At 43.1% G+C, this 23,518-nt stretch overlaps 1 protein-coding gene across 2 annotated transcripts in view; it reads right to left on the bottom strand.

Annotated features, from left to right (window-relative positions):
* Nucleotides 1-23,518, bottom strand: part of PDLIM5 (PDZ and LIM domain 5) — a 197,883-nt gene that overhangs the window by 49,577 nt on the left and 124,788 nt on the right. For both annotated transcript variants that reach the window (XM_084855643.1, XM_084855644.1), the window contains one exon: nucleotides 10,545-10,729. In XM_084855643.1, coding sequence (XP_084711769.1) covers nucleotides 10,545-10,729 — 185 coding nt within the window. The remainder of the gene's footprint in view (nucleotides 1-10,544; nucleotides 10,730-23,518) is intronic.

Raw genomic sequence — 23,518 nt, 5'->3', positions numbered from 1 at the left:
ACAATTTTTGAAGGGGGCAGGGCAGGGGGAGAGCTTTGTGGGCGCTGTTAGAAGTTCCTATGGGCACCATGGTGCCTGTGGGCACCATGTTAGGGACCCCTGGCCTAAATGGTCCCTTCCAATTCTATGATCTTTCTTATAGGGCCTTTGATTCATTTCTATTCTAAGCACATTTAATTATTTACTAAACACACTCACCATATCTTACTACCATGAAATAGTTTACGCTGGGTACAAAAATATGCAATGTTATGAACAGAACAGATGTTACAAACAGGCACTTTGTATTTATATTTTTGCAACCTGGACAAAAGGGCTTCAGTATTTTACAAAGTAGTTGAAATGAGGAGCAGTATACCTGCTAGGACAGGGGTGCTAGGACAGGCCACCTGCTAAGTCAAGGGTGGGCAACTTCTGGCCCTCCAGATGTTGTTGGACTGCAATTCCCATCATTCCTCACCATTGAGTATGCTGGCTGGGACTGATGAGAGCTGCAGCCCTCAACATTTGGAGGCCACACGTTGCCCCCCCCGGCACTAGTAGGAACTGAAATGAATACTGAGAAGCTTCTGTACCTCCTGCATGTATGAATCTGGTTCAGATTTCCATAAAAATTCAGACCATCAAGCTCTTAATATCCAAGTCCAACGTTTCCAGATGTGCTCAACTGTCATTATGTAATCTCTTCCATTCTTCATAGGCAACATTCATCACTAGGAAGTTTGCCGTGTTATGAAAATGAAACAAGCTTATGAATGCACAATTATGAGTAACTAAATGTGCCGGAATAACAACATATTTTTAAATGCAAATAGATTTCTCTGCCCTTTTCATGGACAATTTTCTCCCTTGCATGAATGCCTTTAGATTAAAAAAAAAAACCCTCACACACCTTGCCATTGCTGTTATTTTCACTTAAGAAGTAGAACTGGTACACTCAATTTTCTCCAGCACTTCAGACCCCACCCCACAGATAACTGTGACAGCCAGCATGGTGTAGTGGAGAGAATGCTGGACTGGGAGCTGGGAGATCCGGGTTCTAGTCCCCACTCGGCCCGGGAAGCTCTCTGGGTGACTTTGGGCCAGTCGCAGACTCTCAGCCAACCCACCTCACAGGGTTGTTTTTGTGAGGACAAAATGGAGCGGAGGAGGATTATGGATGCCGCCTTGGGCTCCTTAAAGAGGAAAAAAGGCGGGATATAAATAAATATATACATACATACATGTTCTTCTCCCTCTTGTCAATCATCTCCCACCTTCAGACAATTAACAGTACCTCTATCAAAATCATATTTTCCCCACTATCACTGATGACATTCTTGTGTTTATTTTCTGCACTAGCCCATCTTTCTTTCTACACCAACATAAAACTCTGAATTCAAAATTTAAAGCTCCACCAACCTCAGACTCCCCTGCTTGATCACCTAGAAGTGAGTCCAATGGTCAAACTACATACAAGTTTGAAGATGTAACTAGCAGCTATGTCTTTTTCCTTCCTTTCTCTAAGTAAGCAATTTGGATCAGGACCCTAGTGTGTGGTCATAGGGAGCTTTAACCCTTTGTCCCCTGCTGCTTCCCTGATCTAGACAAGAGCCTCCACACCTGCAATTTTCATTGCCAAAAAAAGGATTCATTTATTTCAATAGACCCTTTTTTTAGAAATGCAAATGCAGGAGTGGGCCCCCAATCCAGATCAGGACTCCAGTGGGCAGCAAAAGGTTAAAGCTCCCCTGCCCAGTCCCCAAGCTAGGGTCCTGATCTGGATGAGCTCCCTTGAGTAAGGAAGAAAAGTCATAGCTTTTAGCTACATCTTTAAAGTAACATGTAGTCTGACTCTTTATTCATGGTGCCAAGAAAGAGGCTGTTTATAAATCAGCAAGATTTATAAGATGGATCAAGATGGATCTTTCTCTCCATCTTTTGGGTTATTGTTATTATTAGGTTTACATCTTATCCTATCACATTGTACTGTATTACTATTTATCCATAGGAGAAAGGCCATTACAAATACAAGTTACGGCTATATATAGCATGAGCCCAAAGCGAAAACATCAAATAACGAATACCTGAAAACAGAATCTGAGGGGCTTTATGTTATAGTAAATGATCTGAGCTCATGCAGTTTTATGTTATAGTAAATGATCTCCTTGGCAAATCATGGCAGATGTCATTAAAAAGTTACGGTAGATTTTTTGAGCTGCTACTGCAAAAGATGCGACCCTCATTGTAATAAATTTGTTATAGTCTGCCAGTAGACCACAAATGATTTGCACAGGAGACTGCCAGCTCTACTTTTCAGGAGGTTCCCCCAAAAGCAGGTCCTAGGTTCCTCATACAAGGGGCAATGAAGAAGATAATGTCCTCAACTTCACCAGAGCCACAAATGCAGGTCCGCTAAGCCAAAGGAATCCCATTGTACTTCCCATCCAAATAAGCAGTCAGTATGGTTTAAAAACGAAGGGCTGTAAAGCCTTTCTGATAGCCACAAAAGTTGAATCCTGGAAATACTGTTGTAAATATTGTCCTCTCTTGAAAAAACTGAAGCATGGTGAGAAGGCCTGGTGTTGGCTAGCCAGAATAGTTTCATGGCAATCTGCTTTGAAAATTCTGTCTCTAATGCTCCGCTTATCCAAGTTAGTTAGGGAACTGTGGGTGTCCTCAAAATAGACCTGAGGCAGCACCAGCCAATGCTGAGCCCAACCACCCTTACCAATTTGCTCAAAAAAGCTTTGTTTTGCCAAGTTTCCATCAGTGAAGCTCAGCAGTCTTTTGCCATAAGGGATGAGAGCTTTGTCTATTCTTGCTTTGATAGACATAATTCCAGCTTCCAATCTTAGCAGGGAAGATGGGACCCTGGAGGAAGTGCCAGTAGCCCTCTCAAAAATTTATTTTGAATGTCTCAACTGCTGGGGCATGACTTGGAACCCTTATCTCCACACCATACTGACGTTGGGGAAGCCCTTTAGCTAGATATATTTCCAAGGTTGGGCCCACCAGAGAGCCACCATTGCGCCACCCAAAAGATAGGGTTGTTTTAGCAGTCCTCCAGGTGGCAAGCTTTACTGCCTTTATGTGGGGTTTCCAGCTGTGATTTGAGGAAAATTGTACCCCCAAATATTTGAGGAATGTTGAGGTTTATATCCTATCATTCCACTCGAAGAGTTCTTAAGCCAGCCTCATGAAATAAAACCAAAGATTTCCATAAAAGAAGCAAGCAAACAACTGGATGAACACGTTTTGCTACTCCATCCTCTCCCTTTACATTTGCCATATGGAAGCCTAGCCTTCTTTGTGAAATTTTATTTTATTTATATCCTGCCCTTCCACAGCAAAAACAGTCCTGAGGACAGTTTAATTCATTTAAAAACAAAACAATAGATCATAAAACAAATGAAACAATAATGAGAGACAACTGCACTGGATAAAAACCAACAAACAGTAGTTGAATCAGCCGTTAATCATGCTACTTTTCTAGGGGAAGTGGGTTTTTTTGTTTTAGTTTTAACATATGGGGAAACATCTAAACATTGGGCAGTATCCAACGCTGCACTACAGCTAATGTAAACAACGTTGCACTGATGTAAATGATTTCTAGCACAATGCCAAGAGCGCTTGCTGGCATGTTGGGTTTTCCTGGAAAACTCACTGCACCAGCAAGCACTATGGGCGTTGTGCTAGAGATCTTTTATGCTTCTGCAACATCATTTATATTAGCATAGGGTGGTGTTGGATAATACTCACTCAATCCTGTACCTATTGTCTGGAATGGCAGTCCAGCAAACCAGACACATCATTTACTTTCGCTGACTGCAGAAGTATGCTATTGCTACCGTGTAACTTGACTCTTTGGCGCAGCACATAACACAATGTTGGCACTTAATGTCAAACACTGCACAGCAGTAGTGATACTGGCAGTATCAGAGCTACAAAGAACTGAAATGAGATTCTGAACATAAAAAGTAAGAACCTCTGGAGAAGTGCAGACTAATATTTTAAACAACACACTTACTTTCTGCCACCACACAGAATACCCTGAAGGTTAAACATTAAAGGGCATTTTTGTTAACTGTAGTATACCTGAGAAGAACACAGTGCACTCAAAAATATAAGCTATGGTCTAAAAATCAACATCATCTCACAATTTGCAGCAATAAAAGCCAGTTCAACAGGCTACAGATGTGGTGATTTATCGCCACCTTGAGGATACTCTGAAGTTCCACATGTCAAAAGCCCACAGAGTTATTCATTTATTAAATGGCTGCAATGCAACCATATGCTCCCAAGGACACATGATCAAAAATGCTTGCCACATTAACACCATATGTTCTCTCTTTTACATTGGGATTATTTAGATTCTGCCCTCCCCCAAGCTTGTAAGCACATTTTTCAGAGTGGAGAAATACCTTTATAGTGTGGTTGAACAAACTGCTTTACAACTTGCACACTTCCAAAAACAGGTTAAGGGAAAACTATCTTGTAAGAATACTGGAGGTTAGAACTCATTCATTAACTTGATAAAAGGCCAGTTTCAGATGGCAACTCTCAGGAAATGAAAAGGCTCCCAAATGTAGGGTGTTTAAAGCACTACTGGATAGGAACATAGTGTAGAGGGAGGCTGAAATGATCAGACAGATTCAGCAGGGGGTGGGGAAAGGCAGCAAATTGCCCAGGTAACAGAAAAAGAATTTTGGCAGTTGATATGGCGGGAAAGGGAGAGAAGGAAGGTAAAGAAAGTCTTCATGAGACCCAGAAAAAAACAGATGAGGAAGTCGAGAACAAGTACTTGAGGCAGCAGAAGACCAAGAGTAAAAGATCTGACAGAGAAAGAAGCAGTTATTGTTAACAGAAGAAGGGACCGTTCCTGAACGAATCAGATCTGTGCTGTGTGTCAGGCCTGACTGAAGCTGAAGGGGTGACTTTTAGGGGTTTGTGTTTTCTGAAGGGACACCTCCGGAGGTTGGGGAAAGGGGTGACCGAGCTGCAACAGACTCACTGTGGCATAGGTGTTGCTGCTGGCTGAAACTGTTTATTTACACACTGGAAGCATGTGTTTATTCTGGGATCACTGTTATATGTATTGACTTCCCTTTCTTTAGTATTGGAATTCTGTACTTACCCTTTCCTCTAGGAACCTGAGGTCTGCTACCAGACTCTTGGTCCATCTAGCCCAGTATTGTCACTGGCTTTCCAGGGTTTCAGGCAGGAGAAGCCAGGGATCGAACCTGGGACTTTCTGCATGCAACGTGTGTGCTCTACCACTGAGCTATGACTACTGGATACCGAACATCCACACAGGACAGTTTCCCAACTCCCAATTCAGCTCAGTAGCACAGAACAAGCGCACTGAGAAAACCCAGCTGCACAGATTCCCTAGCCCATCTTGAGCCTCCAACTTTCCTGGACACACATAGATGAGTGGGGTATCTACTATCCAAGTATGAACTACAGCAAGTATCTAGATAGGCTGTACACAGTGACAGGAGTTTTCTGGAAAAAATATTCTGATGGCCTAAATCAATGGAGACCAGATTTAGTATGTCTGACTGACATTTAGTAAACAAAAATAAAGTGCATGTCATATTAATGTTACGTGGAGTATCTGAAACATTCTTTTTTCCCCAGTAGCTAAAAGCAGCTGAACTGAAGCATTTGAGGGAGAGATTCAGTGAGGTGTACTTACCATGGTTTAAATACTCAAACAAATTAAAAGCTTCACTTGGAAATTATTTGTATTGGAATATCTATTTATAATAGTAAAATATGATGTCTGTCTGTGAGTGTCACAGCACCAAGATCATGAAACCTTGACACCCAAAATGTTAGGTGCATACCACGGGGGGCCCTGGAAGTGTGCACTTCAGCATTATTTGGTTTTTAAAAGACATTAATTTGAATGTGTTTGAAGTGTACAGTAACATCTTCAATCACTAGGTGGCACTCCACCACCATTTTTGCTCAGACAAAGCACTGCTTTGCTGTAAACACAGTTTAAACCCAGAGAGGAGGAGTCCAAGGAACAGAGAGAGAGAGAGAGAGAGATAAGAGTGATATGGCTGCCCTCCCCACTGCTGTGGGGCAGCCACCTTCAGCAAAATGGAGTTAGCAGACCTCTCCCTCAACAAGCTATAAGGGCCACCATGGCAGGGACTATATCTAGGAGTGGCAGCAGACGTGGGTCACTCAGATGGGGTGGGCACAGTTTGTTCAACTCTGTCAGTATTCAACTTTGCATGAAGGCTTTGTTATATCAAACTATGGGCTATTCCAACCCGTGCCAAGCCAATTCTGTTGGCTAGTTTGTTGATATTTTAAGATAACAACTCAGTAGCACACAGTTCTCTTACATTACTCAGATTTTAAGAGTAAATCCACAATCCTATGGATGCTTACTCAGAAATAAGTCCCAATGAACTCAGTGGGACTTACCCCTAATAAGTGTGCTTAGACTGTCTATCCAATGCATTGCAGGAGCAGTGTTATTGCAGCCCAAGGGTGGGGGAGAGAAATTAAAAACAGTTAATGTACTGATTTTAGTATGCCTGAAGAGCTGGGGACATAGAGTTTTCTAGGGAGAGTCACCTGAAAAAATATTAACTACAAGCTTGATTTTGGATTTGACTAGTACTGGACCAATTCCAGTTGCCCAATTTAACACGTGCTCATTCATTATGTTACTAAGGGCACAATCCTATCAGGATAGGTGGCTGCCTGTGAACTCAGAGGCGACTGCCCATCCAATGCAGGGCAGGAGCAGTGCGGAGGGGATTGTCCCCTCTGTACTTCAGCTGCCCTGCATTCGTGGCTAGACAGCTGATTTCAGCTGTCTAGCCTCAGGAAGGTGGAGTGGGGGGGGGGGTGGACACCGGCCGACGCATAGGAAGCATTGGAATGGCACTTCCGCCCTCCCCGTCCTGGCATGCCCCCAGGAACACCCTGTTTTCACCACTCTGCACTCCTCTTCCAAGCACGGAGTGTGGGGCCATTCCGCGCTGCCTACAAGGCAGTGCGGGAGGGGGTGGAGGTCGGTTCTCAGAGAACCGAACTATCCTGTGGCCATCTAGCCACTGACTAGCGACCATAGGATAGTGCCCTAATTAATTTTACAAAACAATGCATTTCTCAAAGCAAAAATTTATAATACTGGAAAAATCCCCTCCACCCCAACACTGGCAGTATAAGCACATCAAATCACTAAAATGAGATATGAGCAGATGCCAGCTTATACCTTTTACAGCTGAATGTAGTTGAATTTAGTCGAAATTGCATAACTGATCTATTACATCACATGTGAGCAACCCTCTTGTTAGCAGACCACCTGGTTTCAGAGTAGGTCATGCACCCTCCCTATTATTATTATTATTATATTTATTTATTACATTTCTATACCACCCAATAGCCACAGGTCTCTGGGCAATTTACAAAGATATTGCCATGGTGCCTTTAAGAAAGTTTGGCCTGAGCTTAGGCAGGAAGCTCTCCTTAGCCTTCAGCTATAGGAACAGGTCTTCCAACCCAGGCAAAGGTATTTTTACACACCCACCTATTTTGGGAGGTCTTTCTACAAATGTAGCCTCCAACCCACATTTTCTATGGTGTGCATGTGTACTGTGACTGTGTCTCAGGATTAGCCTGAATGCAACCTCTCCTCTTAGAATAAGTCCTCCTCTCACCCTCTTCTTTCTCCCCATTTTCTACACTCACCCCCAACTTCTACACTCACTCCCAACTACCACTGAGCTGCGGAGAGACCGTAGACTGTAGTGGCAGAGCGCATGCTTTGCATGCAGAGGGTCCCAGGTTCGATCCCCGGCATCTCCAGGTAGGATCAGAAAAATTCCTGCCTAAAACCCGGGAGAACTGCTGCCAGTCAGTGTTGACAGTACTGGGCTAGATGGGCCAATGGTCTGACTCAGTATAAGGCAGCTTCCTGTGTTATTTTTTCTTCCTGAGAGTGCTGGAGACCCAGATCACCCAATCCCCACTTCCTGAATTATCTTACCCCAACAAACCCTTTCTACTAGTCAGCACATATCCATGGCCAATTTTTAAGCTTTAGAGCAAGCTTCCACAAGAACTCAGCTTATCTCCCCACAGTACAAGTTCTTACGCAGGCTTAAATGGCTTACTGACCCATATGAGCATATTGCAATGGCTCTACCAAGCTAATTTCCTCACAGTATTAATTGTACATTTAAAATTTTTGTTTGAGCTTAATAAACCATTGTTGCATGAAGCTTGTGTGAGTGTGGGTTGTTCTGGCTTCCCCTCTTTGCCAAACACACGATTGCCAACGTTAAAAATATCATTTTAACAGTTGTGTGTCCTTTAGAATGTGTGTAAGTTTGTACATGTATCTAGAAATCTTTCAAATTTCTAGATACATGTACAAACTTGCACACATTCTAAAGGACATACATCCGTTAAAATGATCTTTGATACATGTATCTTTAAAATGATACAAAAAGAATACGTCTTCAACCGGCACCAGAACACTCTCCCTGCAGATGTTTAACTGGCATTTAACTTGGTCCCAGGTGAACCTCACTGGGAAGTGTATTTAGAGATGGTATACCATAACCAAGAACACCCTATCCCTGGTTGTTACCTGCTTCACCTCAAAACGCAGGGGTACTCTGAGAAGGGCCTCAGAAAATTATCTTAACCTGACTGTAAGTTTCTACAGATATCCTTAGTACAAAATCAATTGTTTTTAAAGAAGAAAAAAATCTTCACAGGCTCCCTTAAACACACACTTATGGATCTCAATGTTTTGCTTCATAAGAACACAGAATCTGAAAACATCTGCCGTAAGTAAACACATGTCATCTATGAAGGAAAAGGGGAGAGCACTCCTATGGCCCCTAGACAGTGTCTGGGGGGCCATAGGATAGTTCGGATTTCAGGATCTGAGGTTGGAGTCAGTGCTCTGACCCTGGACCCAGGAGTCTGAGCTCCCCACCCCCTCCCCCTCACAGCTGGCACAGAGAGAACCAAGACAGCTGTCTCTCCGAGGTTGCAAAGGCGACCTTGGAGGGAACGCAGAGGGGCATTCCTGTGTGGGAGGGAACTGGGGAGACCAGCTTATGACAAATCCTCCATCCTTCCCAGCCTCCTTCCCTCCCCCTCCCTGACACCTCAGCTAGACAGGCAAAAAAGCCCGTCTAGCTGAAATGCAGAGCGGGAGGATTACAAAAGCAAAGATCGTCTCTGTTCCTCCTGCTCTGCATGGGTTGGCTGTAAGCCTCCAAGTTCAGAGGCTTATGGCCATCCCCACAGGATTCCACCCTAAAAGAATTAATTTGTCAAATAGTTTCTGGAGAAGTTGTTTAAGCTAAGTGGCATGAAAAGCTTTATGCTGCAAGGCCATTTTTTCACAAGAGAAACTAACGTGAAAGGCTACAATAACTCTACAGCCTTGATTAATAACTTCCAAAACACATAAAATCCAACTGGGATAACAGCTTGGAAATGAAGTAGAGCCTCAAATGTGTTTGTGAACAATATAGATATAAGGAATGATGGCACAACAATATCCAAATCTCTGTGAAGAAAGAAAATTATAACCATGTGCAATATATACTTTAAAGCAGCCAAAATTTGGATTATGGTGTTATGGAAAGATTAAAATGTGCTGAAGGGCCTGGCTAGGGAAACATTGGCAGTTGACAATTATGGAAAAAATCACCAGTTTCATTTGATTAAAGGCCGGCACACACACACGCAGATCAGGCAAATGGATTCTCCATGTGCCGGAATGCAGGAGCAAGCCTCTCTTCTATTCTACAGATTGTATCTATATCTATATCTATATATATATCAGCTTTATCCTGCCTTTCTTTCATCATGGAACTCAAAGCAGCATACATGGGGCTCCTCAGGCCTGCTTAGCTCCATCAGTGCAGCTGTATCATGTGCCTTCAGACCATGCCCTGCATCTAAAAATCTTTAATAATAATTGGGTAGGTAGGTATACTGAAGTTCACGGCACAGCAGCTGCTAGCTCATATTGAGCCACACCTATAGGCAACTCTCACATAAATCATCCATCCTTTTTTCATGAGACCTAAATGTCCCAGTTCACATTAAGAGTATACATGCAATGGAGTGTGTGGGGAAAGGGTTACTCATGCACTACACCGCATATATTATCTACACACTCAGGCAATATATGAACAGGCTCCTAGAGAGGCTAGAATAAAATCAAATACTTCTAAGATAAGGCATTATTTTATGATTTTGGAAGCAATACTGGTCAGGAATATGCTTCTATTTACTGCAGTTCAAGATCATAGAATCATACAATAGTAGAGTTGGAAGAGGCCTACAAGACCATCGAGTCCAACCCCCTGCTCAAGATGTGGAATGAGTTTTTATTTACTCTGATATGCTGCTGATTTTGTATTTTGTATAATGTTTTATTACTTTTATTACATACTTTTCTTAAACACACAAAGAAAGGCTATCAAAACAAACGTGAACTTACAAACTTATAAACACTTTTGCATTCCTTAATGAGCAAATAGAAGCAATCTTGGTAAATTTACCTGGTTGATTAGAAGATTGCCAGCCTGAGGTTTTGACAGCATACTGAGGTCCTGTTGGCCTGAAAGCTGGTACGGATGCTGTACTGGCAGAAACTGGCCTATTTGCACCATTTTCTGGGTTTTCAGGCATGTTCCTTACTGTGGCAGCAGTATATGCAGCGAACTGTGCAGGCTCCAGAGAATCACTATTTGGAGACAAAATATTAGTTATGGGGTATCACAAACAAGAGTAGACAAGGTTAAATGAGAACATTCTTGTTTATGTGAAACACTATGAATAATTTTAGCTGGAACTAGTAAATTCTATTCTGAAATAAAGATCTCTCATTGTTCTCCCCGCTCTCTCACACACACATCCCCACACACCTACCTACCTGCAAACCTCACTGACTGACTCAGTTACTCATGTGTCAATTGGAAGTATTATTGGCATTCCTCCAACACTTAGAAAGCTGATGACTTGTAAAGTCTAAAAGTCATAAAATGGCGCATTTTATGTTTGTCACAATGTGCAATGCAAAGTCTTCCTCATAATACTGAGCAACGCTTCAGAAAATAAATGAAGCCTAAATATAATGCAATCAGGGGTGCAAGTGTTTGCCCTTCACAACTTGAACGCAGATCGGAGGAAGAATATTCAGTGGCAGCCAGGAGTATAGAGATGATGTTAGAGTTTGGACTTACATGGTCTTACAGCCCACCTCCTTTAGATGATAATGTTTAGTACTTCACAATATGGTAGACTAGCTTTGCTGGTTTTGGTTGAGTGGGGCCCTGGATTTCTGCCCCAAATCCTGCCCTGATGGTACCACTGGTGGCAAGCAGGAATGTATCTTACAGAATGCAATGAATATCTACTACTTGTCCTGTGACAATTCAGTCATGGAACACACAAACTCTCATTTTCAAAACATTAAAAGCTAAGCACACATTGACATGGCAAAATACTGAGAGGTATACCAATTACACAATTGGTAAATACTGCTGAAGTTTAGTGTTTCAGAAAAGTTTAAGACTGAAAAAAAACAAATTCAGAAAAATACTTCAAAAAGACAAAGTTTACACTATAGGAAATAACAAGCTTATTTTGGATTTACTTCTAAGTTTGCATTGTGGATGAAGTCACTCTTGAAAATCCATTGCTTTCACTAAAGCATTGACCTGATACACCAAAGTTCTTCTATTTGAAGGCATTCCAGTAGGGACAGCTCTATGCATGCATGAATAATCCACTCCATGTGTAGAGCTGCCTCTAACACTAAAATAAATGGGAAAGTGAAAAGTAAAGCTTTAGATTCTTTGCATGTTACCTAATGACCCAGTTTGCACCTTAACAGTGGCAAATTGAGAGTTAGTTTTAGGTGTGTCAGTTAACCTATAGCGTTGGGTTTGGATATCATGTTGCAACCTCCGATTGGCTGATCAGAGGCTGAATATTCAACACAGCCACAGAACACACCACAGCAAATCATGGGTTAATTAACCGATGAGTTGCCACCATTACATGCAAACAGGCCCTATGTGGCCTGACAACAACTACTCCACGGCTGCTACTACACAGCTTGAGTAACGTATATATCTTCCTCCCACATTATTAGGGTAGATTGTATAGTTGCGTACAAGAACAATAGGTAGGTAAGTTCTGAAGAACACATCTGGTATAAGTTCCAAATCTTAGAACATTGTTGAAGAAAACTCTTTACTTATGCTATTATATTATATACTGTCAAAGATATAATTTGCAATGGTTAGATGATTTACTCAAACAGTGGTAGGTTGATGAGAAGGCAAGAAAGAAGCTACTCTCTTCGAAATAACTGCAAAAAGCAAATCCACATTATCAACATTAGTCAGATCATCGGTCCACCTAGTTAGTGGGCCTGTTCGCAGGTGACGGTGCAAACACTCAACAGTTCGCCAGCCACAGGTTATTTTTCATCTTTACCTTATTTTAACTTGGCTCCCATTGGGTCATACCTCTCATTATCTTGATCTGAGTACTCCTGAGTGGAGATGAGGCCATAGCTCGGTGTTGGAGCACATGCTTTTATGCAAAAGGCTGCAAGATCAATTTCCTGCATCTTCAGGCAGAGCTGGGAAAGACTCTTGTCAAGCCCTGAAGAGCTGCTGCCAATCAGGGTAGAGTGTATACAATACGGATGAGCCTATGGTATGACAGCTGCTCAATGTTCCTGCTAAATAACGTATTGCTACACAGGCTGTTTTTGGCACTTCTTGCTTTCTCACTTCTGCTGGAGTCCTGCTGACTGGGTTTCATTCTCAGTGCCGTGGTCCAACTTACAGCAATGGAATGAGGTCAGGGCAGTCTGGGAGAAACCATTAACTTACATGCGAACTATGACAGGCAAAGTGAATGCACAGAATGACACATGTGGGATTAATCATAGTAATAAAAATGAAAGCACGTAGCTAAAATGCAAAGAACTATGGGTGTTTTAATGGCAGGAAAGGCTGAAGTCTAGGTGAAAAGTAGGCTTCATGTGGAACTTTGGATTTATGGCTCACTCCAGTGCCCACTGAGCTTAGCAAGAGGCTCTCTCTCAACATTTGCAGCAAGCCTAACACACCAAATATTGGAATTGTTTTTGTAAGATTTACTTCAGCAAATCATGGAACATTTTTGTTTCCTGCTGTTGCATTCCCTCTGGGCTTCCCTCCAGTGGTAATCTTTATACCACATTCAAGTAATCATGGAAATGCTGTCAATATGCAATGTACTGACTTTAAAAGTGCTAATTTCCATAGCAATTGGCTTTCTAAAGTAATTCCGTGTATCAGTCAGAGATTGATTAATGGGGCAGTGTTTTGAGGGAAGAAAATCCCACATTAATACTGAGAAACACTAACGCAGGAGTTGTTCATCTGTCAAGTTCATTTTTAACGTATCCAGTAAAGAAGCTCAAAAATGAGCCCCAGGGTACCTGGAGTGTCCCTCAAGGAAGTCGGTCTTCCACCATTAAAAGAAGTTAAGAAAGAACAAACAACAACAAATACTGTCTTCTCTGTTGCCTTTTAAAGGTCTCTTGGTACCAAACAAGCTTTCTTTGATTTCCCTGATGTGAAACTTCAAGACAACTTCTTTCTTTAGAAAGGAATTCACATTTCTGCCTAAAAAAATACTCTACAGAGTTTCTAGTGGCTCTTTTGCCTTTTCTTTTCTTTTTTTAAGTATACGGTAGCCAGGTCAGACCCCTTCATGGATCACTGCCTTGTTGTGGCGAAGGGGCTTGCGTAACTCAGTGAAGCCATAAGCTATGCCGTGCAGGGCCACCCAAGACGGACAGGTCATGGCAGAGAGTTCTGACAAAATGTGGTCCACTGGAGAAGGAAATGGCAACCCACTCCAGTATTCTTGCCAAGAAAACCCCATGGAACGTATCACAAGGCTAAAAGATATGACGCCGGAAGATGAGCCCCTCAGGTTGGAAGGTGTCCAATATGCTACTGGGGAAGAGCAGAGGGTATTTCCAAGTAGCGCCAGAAAGAGTGAAGCGGCTGGGCCAAAGCCGAAAGGACACTCAGCTGTGGATGTGTCTGGTGGTGAAAAGAAAATCCGATGCTGTAAAGAACAATATTGTTTAGGAACCTGGAATGTCAGATCAATGAATCAAGGTAAGCTGGAGGTGGGCAAACATGAGATGGCAAGATTGAACATCGACATCTTGGGAATCAGCAAACTAAAATGGACAGGCATGGGAGAATTTAATTCAGGTGACCATCATATCTACTATTGTGGGCAAGAATCCCTTAGAAGAAATGGAGTAGCACTCATAGTCAACAAAAGGGTGGGAAAAGCAGTACTGGGGTACAATCTTAAAAATGATAGAATGATCTCAGTACGAATCCAAGGCAAACCATTCAACATCACAGTAATTCAAGTCTATGCCCCAACCACTGAGGCCGAAGAAGCTGAGGTTGATCGGTTCTATGAAGACCTACAACACCTTCTCGAACTAACACCAAAAAAAGATGTCCTCTTCATCATAGGGGATTGGAATGCTAAAGTAGGAAGTCAAGAAATCACCGGGATAACAGGCAGGCATGGCCTTGGTGTACAAAATGAAGCAGGACAAAAGCTAATAGAGTTTTGCCAAGAGAACATGCTGATCATAGCAAACACTCTTTTCCAACAGCACAAGAGGCGACTCTACACATGGACGTCACCAGATGGTCAATATCGAAATCAGATTGATTATGTCCTTTGCAGTCAAAGATGGAGAAGCTCCATACAGTCAGTAAAAACAAGACGTGGAGCTGACTGTGGCTCAGATCATGAGCTGCTTCTTGCAAAATTTCGGCTTAAATTGAAGAACATCGGGAAAACCACTAAACCGTTCAGGTATGACCTAAATCATATCCCTGATGAATATACAGTGGAGGTGAGGAATAGATTTCAGGGATTAGACCTGATAGACAGAGTGCCTGAGGAACTATGGACGGAGGTCCGTAACATTGTTCAGGAGGCAGCAACGAAATCCATCCCAAAGAAAAAGAAATGCAAGAAAGCAAAGTGGCTGTCTGATGAGGCTTTACAAGTAGCTCACGAAAGAAGGGAAGCGAAAAGCAAGGGAGAAAGGGGAAGATATACCCAACTGAATACAGAGTTCCAGAGAATAGCAAGGAGAGACAAGACGGCCTTCTTAAATGAACAATGCAAAGAAATCGAGGAAAACAACAGAATGGGAAAGACTAGAGATCTCTTCAAGAAAATTGGAGATCTCAAGGGAACGTTTTGTGCAAAGACGGGCATGATAAAGGACAAAGAAGGCAGGGACCTAACAGAAGCAGATGAGATTAAGAAGAGGTGGCAAGAATACACAGAAGAACTATACAGGAAAGATCTGAATGTCCCTGATAGCCATGACAGTGCGGTCACTGAACTTGAGCTGGACATCCTAGAGAGTGAAGTCAAGTGGGCCTTAGGAAGCATTAGTAACAACAAAGCTAGCGGAGATGACAGTATTCCAGCCGAGCTATTTAAAATCCTAAAAGATGATGCTGTTAAAGTGCTGCATTCAATATGCCAACAAATCTGGAACACTCAACAGTGGCCACAAGACTGGAAAAGGTCAGTTTACATTCCAATTCCAAAGAAGGGCAACGCCAAAGAGTGTTCAAACTACCGCACAATTGCGCTCATTTCACATGCCAGCAAGGTGATGCTCAAAATCCTACAAGCTAGGCTTCAGCAGTATGCGAACCGAGAACTACCGGAAGTACAAGCTGGGTTTAGAAGAGGCAGAGGAACTAGAGATCAAATCGCCAACATTCGCTGCATCATGGAGAAAGCAAGAGAATTCCAGAAAAATGTCTATTTCTGCTTCATTGACTACGCTCAAGCCTTTGATTGTGTGGATCACAACAAACTGTGGCAAATTCTTAAAGTGATGGGAGTACCAGACCACCTTACCTGTCTCCTGAGAAACCTGTACGAGGGTCAAGAAGCAACAGTCAGAACCAGACATGGAACAACCGATTGGTTCAAAATTGGGAAAGGAGTACGACAAGGCTGCATATTGTCACCCTGCTTATTTAACTTATATGCAGAGTACATCATGAGAAATGCCGGGTTGGATGAATCAGAGGTCGGAATTAAGATTGCCGGGAGAATTATCAACAACCTCCGATATGCAGACGATACCACCCTAATGGCAGAAAGCGAAGAGGATCTCAAGAGCCTCTTGCTGAGGGTGAAAGAGGAGAGTGCAAAAGCTGGTTTGAAACTCAACATTAAAAAAACGAAGATCATGGCATCTGGCCCCATCACTTCCTGGCATATAGAAGGGGAAGAAATGGAAGCAGTGACAGATTTTACTTTCTTGGGCTCCAAGATCACCGCAGACGGTGACTGTAGCCATGAAATTAAAAGACGCTTGCTCCTTGGGAGGAAAGCTATGGCAAACCTAGACAGCATAGTAAGAAGCAGAGACATCACCTTGCCGACAAAGGTCCGTCTAATCAAAGCTATGGTTTTCCCAGTAGTAATGTATGGCTGTGAGAGCTGGACTATAAGGAAGGCTGAGCGCCGAAGAATCGATGCTTTTGAACTGTGGTGCTGGAGAAGACTCTTACGAGTCCCCTGGACTGCAAGGAGGTCAAATCAGTCCATCCTAAAGGAAATCAACCCTGAGTGCTCATTGGAAGGACAGATACTGAAGCTGAAGCTCAAATATTTTGGCCACCTAATGCGAAGAGAAAACTCTCTGGAAAAGACCCTGATGCTGGGAAAGACTGAAGGCAAAAGGAGAAGGGGATGGCAGAGGATGAGATGGCTAGATAGCATCACGGATGCAATGAATATGAACTTGAGCACGCTCCGGGAGAGAGCGCAGGACAGGAAGGCCTGGCGTGCTATGGTCCATGGGGTCACGAAGAGTCGGACACGACTGAACGACTGAACAACAACAAGCCAGGTCAGAATATATTCATTAATATATTTCAATGTAATTTTCATTTTCTTAGTCATAACAGGTTGCAATTAAATTAGGTACTAGGTTTAAAACTTTACATCTGGCTTCACATCTGGGTTGAACAACCAGCAACTGAAATCAGTAAACCTTTAATCAAAAGGACTAGTGAGAGGCCTGTGAAATTTCACAGACTGGAGGGAAGGCTGAGGTGGTACAAGAACACAATTCCCTTCCCTGCGTCAGTTCACCTCTATCTGGCTGCCTCCCCCCCCCCCGCCCCCACACTCTGGCACAAGCTCTTCCCCTCAACCCTGGTTCTTTCTTCCTCTTTCCTCCCCCTAGATTCCTTCATCTCTTCCTATCTCTTTGCTACCTACAGGCCAAACTAAATACAATGGGACATCATCTTTGTTCATGTGCCTGCTGTATTTGCACATAAAGCAGAGAATTAGGGAATTTAAAGAAGCATGCAAGTGAGGGAGCAATAACTTTCCCCGTTAAACTCCCTGAGCTCTGGTGCCCAGGTACTTTTTCTCACAGCTCAGCTCACTTCCAATATTGGAGGTGGACTGGGAGAAAAGTGCCTGAAGTGATGAAATGCTCTGCTACGGTAGGGGATGTTATGAAGTGTGCTTTAAATTTACATGGGCGCGCATATCACAGGGAGGAGGAAGGCTTCAGCTCCTCACATATATCTAGTAATCTCAATCCTAAAAAAGGTAAAGGTGCCCCCAACCAGTTGTGTCCGACTCTAGGGTGCGGTGCTCATCACCGTTTCTAAGCCGAAGAGCCAGCGCTGTCCGAAGACGCTTCCGTGGTCATGTGGCCGGTATGACTGAACACCAAGGTGCATGGAACGCTGTTACCTTTCCCGCCGAGGCGGTACCTGTTTATCTACTTGCAATTTCTTGCTTTCGAACTGCTAGGTTGGCAGGAGCTGGGACTGAAGACAGGAGCTCACTCCGTCACGCAGCACTCGGGTCTCGAACTGCTGACCTGCCGACCTTCCAGTCTGCAGTTCATCGTCTTAACCACTAAGCCACTGCGGCCCTATCTCAATCTCAATCCTAGTTGGTTATAAAACTAGATAGCCACACCTTCCACATTATATGTGAATGGGGCAGACATATGAATAATTGTAGCTGCCTGCTGCATCCAGTCTGATGCTTAACTTTTCCTCTGAAGGAATGAACAGCAGCAACTCTCTCTCTTGTGTTGTGGCTGTTTGCACAACACAAGGGGACACGTTGCAGCTGCCATTTTCAATATACAACTCAGGCGCTGTTGTGTTGTAGAAACCTCGTGAGTGTGGGTTAAGCGAGCACTGTTTTAGGGTTGTGCAAGCACTGTTTAGCTCTTGCATAACCCATGCTCGCCAGGTTCGCACAACATAACAACCTCCGAGATGGGTTGCCTTTGCAACATGGTGCACATGGGTGCTGTGGTACATATAACATATATTTTTAACTTTTGTATATTTTCATATGTTTTAATTGTATATGTTTTAATTTTTGTAAGCCGCCCTGTGTCCCAGTACTGGGGAAAAGGTGGGGGTATAAATAAATATAACAACAACAATCACCGCCCATAATGAGCCACAGCTTGTCATCCAAACCTAGTCAATGTGATTTAGGGGCACTTACTAGGACAGCTACTAAACATGTTCCTTCCCCGTTGATGTCTCCAGTCATTAAGAATCAAGCCTAGTCTGCCTAGCTACATCCTGGGTTGTTTTTTGGTCAGCCTGTGACCAAACCACCCTGTGTTGCCCTGGCCGTGGGAGTTGAACTCTTAGGTTAGAAGTGCCAAGATAGTGATACATCAGACTCAAAGGTTTACTTGCAAGGAGTACTTTATTGGGTAACTTACAGCACACAGGCGGACCCAATGGCTGGATCAGACAGCTCTCTGAACCCCGAGCCATTGGGCCCAATGGGTCTTACACTCTACAGGTTAGCAATAAGCAGCGTTTCAGCAGCACGCGCCCCTAGTGTTCATTCTCAGCATAAACTAACAGCACTTGGTTCTCAAGCACAACCACCTGCAGCGTTAAGGTAAACAAACTCTGCTTCTCAGGCTCATCAGAGGCAGAGATAAGACATTCTCCACATTAGTAAGGAATGCCCTGAGAAGGCTGTTATCGACCCTCGACTCATCTGCACATGCTCACAGGCTTACTAGCATGGGAATTGCACCAATAATGAACTTCAGCAAGCATTATGGATCTCTAGGCCCCTTTAACACTATAAATGACCTGGCTATGCTCCTGGGGCCAATCCACACCCTTCCCAAACCTGGTGCCCTCCAAATGTTTTGGATTACAACTTCCAGGATTTCTGACCACTGGCCAAGTTGGCTGTGGCTGATGGGAGTTGAAGTCCAAACCATCTGGAGGCTACCAGGTTGAGGAAGGCTGCTCTAAACTGTGACGGAATGACCCCCAGCATGCCAAAAAGTTACCACAGGAGGACCTGAGCAGAAAGACCAGGAGGGGCCCAGAACTGCCATCTAACCAGGCCCCCAGCTGTAGAATCTCCTTCTGTGTCAGGTTCCACCAGTTGCTGTTGCTCTGCTTGCTGTAGTTTCTTGCACCACGGTAGGTGGAATAGGCCTATGGCTTTCCTCACCCCTCCCCATACACCATTGTACTGCTCTCCCTCTCCTTCCAGTTAGCTAATAGGAAGAGGTGAGGTGCTACTTTCTTGTGACAATCAGAAAAGGAGGCAGCTGAGCTGTTTGCAGGCCACAGCAGTGTGGCACGGCTGCTTGCTCACTTGCTCTACTTCTTTGCCAGCCCACCTGCAGTAGTGGGGCGAGTGAGAAGCACTGGGAAGGCCAGTGAAAACAGGGTGCTGAACCAGAGGCAGCAGGTGAGGGAGGAGACGGAAGTCCGAGGGGCACACGTGTATCTCTCTCTCTAGGCATGGGGAAGGAAGTGGCTTGTGTTGGCACCCTTAATGGCCCCAGTCCTCATCTCAGACCAAAGCAATACGGGAATGATTTTCTCATCTCATTTCAATTCACAGTAGAAAACCATGCTGACAATTTGCCTGAAATCTGATACTGGGTTTCCGCGTCCGACTTCTGAGGTTACATATGAGGACATTTGCTTGCAGTCTTAAGATTTAGAAACCTGCTTCAAGTCCTCTGAGATCAAATCAGACTATAAGAACGTTTCAGTGGAAGAGACAGAAAATAGCATTAATGAAATCTAGCAGAAGTTAAATTAGCTGCAGTGACTAATAAAGAATTAGAGCAATAGAGTCACTTAAATAAAAGTTAATGAGATATACATGAGCTGAACTATGCAAAGCACTTGCCTAACCCATGTCTCGCATTTCTCCAAGACATTAATTCTGTAGAGCAGATCTGTACATATAAATTCTATAGCATAAATTTTGCTCCTTTCCATCTACTTAATTTATTAACTTATTTTTGAAGAGCAAGGAAATCTCCCTTGGGTTTTTTATGGGGTGAAAGACAGACATTTGCAACATGGGCAGATTTGCTTTTTGGCCTGTTTTAGGATTGCAGGTTATGACACGCTTTGTACGTGACCAATGAACAAGTGTACAAAAAGTGTGGAAGCCATTTTCAGTGCAGGCTACATAGGTCAAACAGTCCAGACATTTTCTAGAGCCCTAAGATCAGAGTAGGAACCTACAGGGCCAGCATTTTCACTTTGCATTGTGGAGCCAAGAAGAAAGGCAGAAACAGCAGTCAACGTATTCTGTGGTGGTTGCCCTTTAAGACATCCTCCCAGCCACACAAGTACTGCACGGCTAGGAGAATGATTAAATGACAGAGCAATGTTGGCAGAGCCAGTCATGCATACCTTTCTTACAGAATTTGCATCAGCTGCTCATGGATGTGGCTTGCATGAACCTAGGAGAACATCGAAAAAGGACCTCTCACTGCTTTCCCCATGCATCATCAGTTATACCCACAAATGCTGTCATTATTTAGCCTGCACGGCAGAGCAAAATCATGGCTTTTAGAAAGTCTTTTTTCCTGTGTTTGCTGTCCATTTCTATCTTGCTGCTGTTCACCTTTTCTACCCTGTTTACTCCAGACCATTAAAGTTCCCACCTGCGGCCAAGATGATTGCTCAGAAAGACCATCACTTCAACACAATACCTTGGCTTAGGACTGTACATTTTTAACCAAGCTAAACTCTAAAACCTGGCAATAGTTGCTATACTTTCTATGGGCAGGTGGGGGGAGATTGTGTTTATATAGTACACAATTTGACAAAGATAATTTCATTCATTCTAGGGAAGAAAGAAGAGATAAAGGAATCATTTGGAGAGGGGAGGATGAAAGGACAGGAGCCATTCAGTCATGCTAGTGTATGATCTCACTGGCTACACCAAAAACCTGACAATGTAAAAGGGCCAAATTGCATGTTGGTGCAACAGAAAATTTGAAAAGTATGAAATGGAGACTTGCACCAAGAAGCCTACAGCCAATCACACATTTCATGTACCTGGTCCCCATAGGAAACACCTGTAAAAATGCATCTACCTTCATAAGGTGCGAATTGGCCCTATGTGGTTCTTAACACTACCATCACATTGAACCTACTCCAGTGTTTTCCCACTGGGGTTGACAGGATAGGCATACACTGAAAATGGGTTTGTATGTTTTAATTTTGTTTAACTAAAATCGTCCTAACTAGTTTGAAAAGTACAGGTGTGGCTGGGTTTCAAAGCTTCATAGGTCTCAGATGCAAACACAGAAACTTTAGATAAGCAAGAGCTGAGAGTTCTGTTCAGTTTGAAGCAAGTCCCTCTGCAGTTACATTGTTTATTTCATTACGAGTACTGAATATCCCACTCTTAATATCTTAATCTCTCTCTCTCTCAACTATAAAATTCATTAAAAATTAGCAGACCAGGAAAAAGTTTCAGCACGACCGTATGTAAAATGACTTCAGCTCATTTGACAATTTCTTTTAAAGTCTTGGGCAGGTAAAAAGGGTTTCACTTGGTGTTAAAAAGAGAGATTTGGCTTCAAGTAAGGCCGCAGTGGCTTAGTGGTTAAGACGCTGAACTGCAGACCGGAAGGTCGGCAGGACAGCAGTTCGAGACCGGAGTGCCGCGTGACGGAGTGAGCTCCCGTCTTCAGTCCCAGCTCCTGCCAAACTAGCAGTTCGAAAGCAAGAAATTGCAAGTAGATGAATAGGTGCCGCCTCGGCGGGAAAGGTGACAGCGTTCCGTGCACCTCGGTGTTCAGTCATGCCGGCCACATGACCACGGAAGCGTCTTCGGACAGCGCTGGCTCTTCGGCTTAGAAACCGGGATGAGCACCGCACCCTAGAGTCGGACACGACTGGCTGGGGACACCTTTTTAAGGCTCCCTTAGGAGAGTATTCCAAAGCTGGGCCACAACAACAACAAAATGACCTATCCCCAGTCACCACCTGCCTCGCTTAGAAAGGTAGTCATGGTGGTGGTAATTCAGAAAAGGGCTATGGATAGAAAATCTTAATATTTACACATGTTCATGCAAGAAAAGGTGGTCTCATTATCTCCACTGCAGGCATATTGAATATTCCCATATATTGGAGAATGTGGTAGCCCCTGATCCTACACAGCTCTTCATGGGCACTGGAGTTGCTGAACTAAATTAATTTCACATGATACTCTGTCCTTTAGGAGGCACGTTAAGGATGCTGTTGCTTTTCACTTTGCTAAATGATTAACAGTGCAATTCTATAGATGTCTACTCAGAAGCTAGTCCCATTGACATGTGTATAGGATTGTAGCCTTTAAAAAGTCTTTCTCATTTTTCTGCTGTTAACACTGTACCAAGCCCTGTTTTATTGCTAGGACATGAAATTTTCTTTGTTACAAACTGCCTTAAATGTATTTTTCTTTAAGAAGGCCAAAGTATTTTTAGTGTAATTAGAATAAACAGATCACAGCCAAGTACCATTCCTTGCTACATTTACATAGCAATCCTACACATGTTTACTGAGAGGTAAATCCCACTGAGTTCAACTAGTGGGCACAAGATTGCAGCTTTAGCCAAGTTTCTCCCAGTTTCAAGAATTAATCTACAGCAAGTTTTGAAATTAAAATTAAGAATTTACCATGTTTAAGACATCTGATTTTTAAAAACATATAATTCAAATTGATTCCATTTTTCAACAATACTAGAAATATGAACTCTAATTTATAGTTTCTGGAACGTTAAACTCAGAAGATCAACAGGTGTAAAAATAAAGCTGCTATTTCATAATGTTTGCAGGCATAAGAGAAATATTTGGAAAAATTGCCCACATAATAGCAACATAAAAAATGTTTGGTGCCAGGATCACAAGACACACAAAGGGAGAAGTTTTATAGAAGAAATTCTTATTTTCGTCCCAACAATTATATTTTGTTTTTTTGTTTTTTAAACTTTCCACTGTAAAGTTACAAAGATAAATGTTTATGTTGCTAAAGGTAACAGTGCTCCAGTGGTTCATAAGGAAAAAGGAGGAACTGCCAGGCTTACAAAAGCGGTGAAGGGGAGAGAACAAGTAGGGCAGTGTTATTG

Source organism: Heloderma suspectum, chromosome 5 (assembly GCF_057233095.1).
Source record: "Heloderma suspectum isolate Gila_16-S chromosome 5, 16-S_ref, whole genome shotgun sequence".
In the NCBI taxonomy this organism is placed as follows: Eukaryota; Metazoa; Chordata; class Lepidosauria; order Squamata; family Helodermatidae; genus Heloderma; species Heloderma suspectum.
This window is presented reverse-complemented; position numbering and strand designations above follow the sequence as displayed.